Below are 8,002 nucleotides of genomic sequence, written 5' to 3'. Positions count from 1 at the left end.
ATGGAGCTTTATAATAGCAATGGCGGTGATCAATCTTTCAATGATGGTGATTGGACCGCTGACCAGATCTAAAACATAATTATCGTCGCGGATGCACACAATTTGTCCAGTATTCGCAACAATATATTTCTAGTGAATTCAAACCATCGTTTATTACACTACGTTATCATGTTTCTTGGAATGCATGCAATGTGATTGCAAAGGTGTGACTGAATATGGAAGCTAATTATACCATTGTTGAAAGTGAGTCAACCGACTATGTATTGGACACAAGAAAAAGAATTGCCATGGCAATTGACATTGTCTTTTTTCTTGTTGGATTCTTTGGTAATGGGAGTGTTATCTACCTGACAATAAGATATCCAGGACTACGAAGCATACCTAATCTTATGATTGCCAATCTTGCTGTTGGAGATATGTTAGTTGTAATATTTGTCATTTTCGTTAACGTTTTACACTACATTTTTGCTTCGGTTCGGCTCATTTTTAATCACTATTGCAAATTAGTACTTTTTGTGCAGTTGATATCGCAAGGGGTATCAGTACTGACTTTGACTGCATTAAGTGTGGATCGGTTTACCACCGTGGCCTATCCATTACATAAGCAAATGTACGCAAGGAAGCTCAGCGTCTGGAATGTATTCGCAATCTGGACAACATCAGTCGTTGTTCTCTGGCCAATACTTGTATATGTAGAAGATTCAACTTGCTGGTTTTCCGATGATACCTCTTACACAGTATATATACTATGTATTGTGTTTTTACTCTTTATTTTACCGTCTGTAGTCATGGTTGTATGTTATGTGTTGACGGCGAAGGAATTATTACGCAAAAAACCGAGTCTAAAGGTTAATTCACGAGGAGGTAGAAAACAGCAGAAGAAACGCTCGCGGCTAGCCCTGATTGTACTTATTATGATAGTAATATTCATACTGAGCTCATCACCTTTTTACATTTGGTTGATTGTTTTTCGGTTTGATCCCTCAAATGTTTTTGTACAGAATGCATTCATGAATCAAGTCAAGTCTACGATGTTAAAATTTCATTCAATCGTTAACCCTGTTATTCTTTACCTGATGAGTTCAACGTACAGGAGACATTTGATTTATCAAATCGAAGTGTGCTTGTTTCCTTGTATAAAAGCACAACATCGCATCGTAAGCGAGCCCTCTTTGCGTACCTCATTTTCACGTATTGCGGATTTAGCAAGACAAAATGCAATCAAGAGAGACTATTCTGTGATAAATAAAAATCAAGGTCGCGGAAAAGAATATTTCAAACTTGACGGAAGAACACCTTCGATCAAAGAAGAAGAACAAGAATCCAAAATGTAGACATGACTGTCTTTGTTTTGTAATCTATCTTTCTATAATTATATCCAAAATATTGACAAAAACTTAGATATTCTATTCTTATAATTCTTTTACATAACGATATTGTTTTCGTTTGGGCATCTTTCTACACAGGAGTGCAACAATTATGCTAACACAGTTAACACAACTACATGTAGCTTACCACGCTTATGGCATTTAGTTCTACATTGTAAATTATTGAAATTTCACGCCGATTTCTGTAATGAAATAGATACATCATTGATTGGATGAGTTTTTGGAGCTTCAGGAAGCGTATGAATGTCAATGTAAATAAATGTATTGTGATATCGCACTTGACAAAATGTTCCCGTATGCACCGTTCATGTTCAATACCTTCAAGGCAGATGTAAATCAAAAAAAAATTTCTTTCCTACAATATAAAACTAAACGTAAATAAACATTACAAACACATTAAAACATACTCATTTATTTTGCCTATCGTTGGGAAGCGATAATATTCCTCTCGATACGTCACCGAAATCGGTCCGCCAATCGGCACCATTTTTCGTTAAAAACAATCAGGAATTTAGAAGGATAATAAGGATAAATCCAAACGTTTGTTATTAAGCATTTGCTTGATCTGGTCTTATTAAATTTAAAATAAACATTTATAAATTGAATCGTAAATAATTGAAGCGTATTTTAGTAAACCCTAAGACTTCTATACCGTATATCAGAATTATTTCAACACGGAGGCTCAATTCAACAAAAGTTATTCTTCCCTGGGGCCATGTATAAACGAAATAAATATATCTATTATACTAAAATAATGTGAGGTGTCTTTGTGAGGCTGTGATTTGACTTTGGTTTGATTTGTGCGGGTTTGACAACCCTAGATTACCCACGAAAGCCTCTTATGAACAGGTGACCCAAACGTGTGAATGTACCGACTAAAAACATGATATCACCAACGAGTGTTCTGGTGTCTACCATGTCACGTTACTGACCAGGTGGTGTATGACGTGCAGTCCCTAAATTCAGTAAATTTTCATCGTCAACCGTGTAATTGAATGGGATTATTTTGAAATTTTAAAACGCTTGAAATATCACAAACAAATAGGCCTATGTTGATAAATAATATAAATACAAGCTAAAACCGTTGGGGTTCGATAATGAACCCCACAAAACTAACCGAGTATATGGAAAATGCCATACGGCCGGGCGGTTTCACGAGTTGCCGGCTCGATCGTGTCATCCGCCGCCTTTTACTGACGTTAGTAATCCCTACCCCATCGCTAAGGCTCGTAAAGACTTAATAATTAGAATGACTCTACTAAGACAAGTGCGATCGAAGCGCACGGTAATATACCTGATTAATGTTTAAATGTGCCCAAATATGGTTAGTATTGGCAAAAAAGAAGAAGCACATCGCAGATTTTAGCCAATTTTGTTGATATGAAGTATGGTTATACGGCCCAGGCCCATGATATTTTCGGGGCGTGATTCAATTTTAAAAATATAATTTTTGTTGCCATATATGGGCAATATTTCAAAAAATAAGCCAGATATCAACAAAATAAAAAAACGGTCCCCGAATAGAGTCTCAAGATTATGAAAAAAAAACAACCAGAATGCTGTTTTTACACCAAATCTGTGTTTATACCGTATTCAGATTTCTTGATTCTTTTCCTTTAAATAATTTGTGGGTATTTTAGTACCCGGTCCAACCAGAACTAAATAATGGATGTGATTTTCAATCATTTTCAATCCGTTCCACGAAGTAAAATACCAATTAATATCAATGGACGCCTCATGCGCAGTGATTGGTACTCTATTCGCCATAGAAGTAGTGATGGTATTTAAAAATACCATAACGATAGCTGAAAACAATTTTTGAATGTATTCCCCTGTACTGTAAGTACAGTATCAACTGTCATGTCTGTGTATGTGTACAATCATAGATTGAATACAATACCGCTCTTTTCGATAATCTATGGTGCTATGCAGTGTTACCGCGTACGTCTAGTGCAGGGCAATACATTCAAAAATACCACCTATCGCTATGGTAATTAGTCCTGTTACCTCACTACTTCTACGGCGAATACAGATCATTGATTGATATTTAAATCTGTGGAAAGCATTTAGTTTGGTAATATTCTTTATATTTCAAGAACGGTGCGGACAATTGTAAAAATTGATAACTAATTTATTCCACAACAATACCAGTTATATAGTTGTTTGATTCGGCGATAAAATGCCCCAAATATTAAGTTTCCAACGATACAGCTCTTTCAGGGACACCCGGTAGAGTAAAAAAACTATATATCGCCATAGAGAACCAAAGGTTGAAGGAAAGTAATGGTAGAAACACAAACCAGAGTTGAAGGTACTTGGTAAAACATTCATTTATTCATTCAAACGTTCATGATATCAAAGAAATTTCTTGTTTACCAATATGAATAACCATAACAAGCGTATAAACATCTTCAGTAAATAGATGCATTTGTAGGATTGTAGATAAATAATTCAAACTTTTTAGCTTGACAAATCCATTAAATGATTACTCACGACTTTAGCTTTCGCCATCAGGGCTGATGGCTTGATCACAAGTGAATAGGTCCACTGCTTTTCCCGCGAAACGGCTTGTTGACATTTCCCGGAAGTGAAGATGTTTTTGGTTTGAGCAGTGGATCGTACACGTGATCGAGAGATACGAGACCTTCGTCGCGGTTGATAGCTTTGGCCCCCTTTTTTTCGAATGTTGATTGCTTCCCTAATTCTCCTGCTGAAGGCGTTTGAGTCCTTGTCGAGTATAGACGCCCCTCCCATTCTATGATATGATTTTCTTGCGCTATGTGGTCTGTAATGGCTGATTTGTGCTGTTCTGTGGTGGATTCTTTTCTGTTTGCTCTCGTGAACTTTCTTTCTGCAACAGTTTCAGAGTCCTTTTTGTGTTCTTTTAACCTTGTACCAAATTGTCGCCCAGTCTCCCCTACATAAGACTTGTCGCACCCTTTGCACGGAATGTTGTATACCACATCACTAGTCTGCTCAATGTCCTTTTGTCCTTTGGATGGACCAGCAGACTTTTCAGAGTGTTGGTGGGTCTCATGGCTGTGGAAATATTATGTTTCCTGAAGATTCTTTGTAGTTTCTCCGCCAAGCCTTCTACGTAGGGTATGACTACCATGCCTTTAGATGGTGTGGCATCCTTCTTTTTCTGTTTAACTTTCGGCTGTTTGTCATTCATTTGCTGCTTCACTCTGTCCAGCGACCATTTGGGGTAACCACATTCACTTAACGCTGTCCTGATCTTGTTCTCCTCCTCTTTCTTATCTTCTTCCTCTGTAACTATGTTCTCCATTCTATCCATCAATGTTCGGATGACCCCAAGTTTTTGGTGCAAGGGGTGCTGTGACTGAAAATTCAAATACTGGTCCGTGTGTGTTTTTTGCGGTATACCAGCAATTTTACGGAGCCATCTTCTTTGCGCACGATTAGCGTGTCCAGGAACGGGATCTTGCCCTGATCTTCTTCCTCAAAGGTAAATTTGATGTTTCCAGTCGTGTCAACAGAATTCAAGTGGTCTGTGAGTTTTTGAGTGCTGTCTCTCTGTATTATCTCTAGAACATCATCGACGTATCTTCTCCACATCTTCGGTTTGCAGTCAAGGGGTGCTGTAGCTACCGCTTCCTTCTCTAGCCACTCCATAAATAAATTGGCGACGATCGCACTGACTGGGCTGCCCATTGCAGCCCCAAAAATCTGCCTGTAGATCTGTCCCCTAAAACTGAAGTATGTCGTGGTGAGGACAAACCGAAGAAGCTGGATGATGTCGTCAGCGCTCAATTTGGTCCTATCTTTGAGAGATTTGTCACTTTCAAGTCTGGATTTGATAATGTCAAGTGATTTGTCGATTGGGGTGTTTGTGAAGAGGGATACGACATCATGGGAGTTCAAGATATCACCATCATCTATCATAACTGCCGTCATCTCCTCTGCCAATGCCTTGGAATTAATCACATGATGTTCGGACTTGCCGACTAATGGAGCGAGAATTTCTGCGAGAGCCTTGGAGGTCTGATAAGCAATGGAGCCGGTATAATCAACTATGGGTCTTATGGGATTGCCAGGCTTGTGTATCTTGGTGGTGCAATACATTCTGGGGGTGTTCTCTGCTGTTGGATAGAGCAACCTATATTGACTCTCATTAATCTTATTTTCAGATTTTAGTCTCTTTAAGATCTCAACAAGTTTCCTTTTGTAAGCAGGGGTAGGATCTTTACTTAGTTTCTCGTACGTGTGCTGATCACTAAGCATGTCATTTACCTTACTCTCATACTCGTTTGGCGACTGTACCACTGTGCACTTTCCCTTGTCAGCGCCCATTATCAGGATGTCTTTTGATTTCTTCAAAATATTAAGTGCGACTCTTTCTTCCTTTGAAATATTTGATTTTGGGGGTTTTGCCGATTTTAACGTACCTGCTACCTCTGCTCTGAGCGATTTTGCCTCTTCCCACGGTAGTTTCGCACATGCTGTTTCGCAAGCAACGATGTACTCCTCATGCGGAATCTTGTCTACCGATACGGCGAAGTTCAGTCCACGAGCAAGCAACTTCTGTTCTGGCTCCGACAACTCTTTATCGGAGATGTTTTTAACCCATTTCTCACGCCATTTCTTTAACTGGGTACCACTTAAATCCGGTTCTGTGCTATTTTTTACTTTGTTTTTGGATTCATGCTTGGTTATAAGGCGTTGAAGCTTTTCCTTGTGTCTTTCTTTTGTCTTATTTTCTTCCGACTCGCGTTTGTTGACAAGATGTAATTCAACATGGCGGCGATCAGCTGGCTCGATGTCCAGTGTTTCTAGATCGTTGTCACATTTTCGTTTTAGAGATTTGATTTTATTACTCACAACGCGAATACGCTCACTTACTAATTCTTTTTCCGCTTTCTGTATGATATTTCTCGCTTTTTGGGTGTTGATTGGACAGCGAATTCTAAGGCTTGATGGTGTGATGCCATTATCTTTACAGCGGTGCGTAAACGTAAGGTGCTGGCGATGTCGGGCCAATTTTTTCTCTGTATTCTCAAGATCACGTATACTTTTTACTGCGAGTTGTCCATAACGACTTCTGATTTCAGTAAATAGATGCATTTGTAGGATTGTAGATAAATAATTCAAACTTTTTAGCTTGACAAATCCATTAAATGATTACTCACGACTTTAGCTTTCGCCATCAGGGCTGATGGCTTGATCACAAGTGAAACTGTTGCAGAAAGAAAGTTCACGAGAGCAAACAGAAAAGAATCCACCACAGAACAGCACAAATCAGCCATTACAGACCACATAGCGCAAGAAAATCATATCATAGAATGGGAGGGGGCGTCTATACTCGACAAGGACTCAAACGCCTTCAGCAGGAGAATTAGGGAAGCAATCTACATTCGCAAAAGGGGGCCAAAGCTATCAACCGCGACGAAGGTCTCGTATCTCTCGATCACGTGTACGATCCACTGCTCAAAACAAAAACATCTTCACTTCCGGGAAATGTCAACAAGCCGTTTCGCGGGAAAAGCAGTGGACCTATTCACTTGTGATCAAGCCATCAGCCCTGATGGCGAAAGCTAAAGTCGTGAGTAATCATTTAATGGATTTGTCAAGCTAAAAAGTTTGAATTTTGTATAAACATCTTGTTTTTCTGATAGCGTCATGCGCGCGACACATCCGATTCTTCCTGTTCTTTGGGCAAATGTATACGCCGTAGAAGTGACGTCATAATCGGATTAACTACCATAGCAATAGATGAATACAATTTTTGAATATACCGCGCTGCACTACAAGCAGGTTGCACTCAAAACCTGTCTTCATTCATTATAATAGATTAAAAATAATACCACTCTTTTCAAAGAGACTAATCTTACTGTATTCTTACAGGTGCAAGTGATTAGCATTTCTTTGACATCTATGGTTCAATGCATCGGTACCCCATGAACGTTGTAGTGCGGGGCGATATAGGCAAAATTGTATTCATCTATTGCTATGGTAGTTAATCCGATTAACTACGTCACTTCTACGGCGTATAAACAAGGTGAATGTGATCGGATGACACAGCATCCATTGGGGGATAATACAAAAGGTAAAACAAAGTTAAACACCGACGTTTCGAATATATGAAACCTTTCTTTTTTCTAGGGATAAAAATGTAGAGACCGGCTGTCAGTGTATAACATGTTGAAACCAGCTCTAATCATAAAGCTCTTGTCTTAAAACGGAAATTGTTATTTGACTTGTCGTAGATGGAGTAGTTTCTAAAATCTAGATTTTACACCATTTTTGGCCTAGCAGACGACAGGTTCTCCCGCGATTTTTTTAAAAAACATCTGGTACGCCATCTACTTTTGTAATCGGCAAATGGGCTATTCCAGAAAATAAGTGCACACCCCCTATAGAGGAGTAACTTTTCATTCAAAGAAATGTCTGGATTTCCAGGTCTGCTTTTTGAACACGACTGGAATTCCAGTTGCAAATATCACCTGAAAAAGCCTGGAAATCCAGTTCAAGGAAAATCATGGAAATGAGCTCTTTAATTGAGGATTTCTGATTTTGAACTATTTTTCTGCTGGAATTTTTCGCCTCTGGACACTTTAAAAGTCTGGATTTCCAACAGTCACGACTGGACAAAA

At 38.9% G+C, this 8,002-nt stretch overlaps 2 protein-coding genes across 2 annotated transcripts; one reads left to right on the top strand and one right to left on the bottom strand.

Moving 5' to 3' along the window:
* The first annotated feature begins 215 nt into the window (after positions 1–215).
* On the top strand, positions 216–1,952 carry LOC140159968 (neuromedin-B receptor-like). Its single transcript, XM_072183236.1, has one exon. The coding sequence runs from the start codon at positions 216–218 to the stop codon at positions 1,332–1,334; it is 1,119 nt and encodes a 372-aa protein (XP_072039337.1). The 3' UTR covers positions 1,335–1,952.
* A 2,787-nt stretch (positions 1,953–4,739) lies between these two features.
* On the bottom strand, positions 4,740–6,473 carry LOC140159967 (uncharacterized). The gene has a single exon (XM_072183235.1). The coding sequence runs from the start codon at positions 6,471–6,473 to the stop codon at positions 4,740–4,742; it is 1,734 nt and encodes a 577-aa protein (XP_072039336.1).
* Between the last annotated feature and the right edge of the window lie 1,529 nt (positions 6,474–8,002).

This window comes from Amphiura filiformis, chromosome 9 (genome assembly GCF_039555335.1).
Source record: "Amphiura filiformis chromosome 9, Afil_fr2py, whole genome shotgun sequence".
NCBI classification, from domain to species: Eukaryota; Metazoa; Echinodermata; class Ophiuroidea; order Amphilepidida; family Amphiuridae; genus Amphiura; species Amphiura filiformis.
Note: the sequence above shows the minus strand (reverse complement) of the source record. Positions and strands in the feature narration are given on the sequence as shown.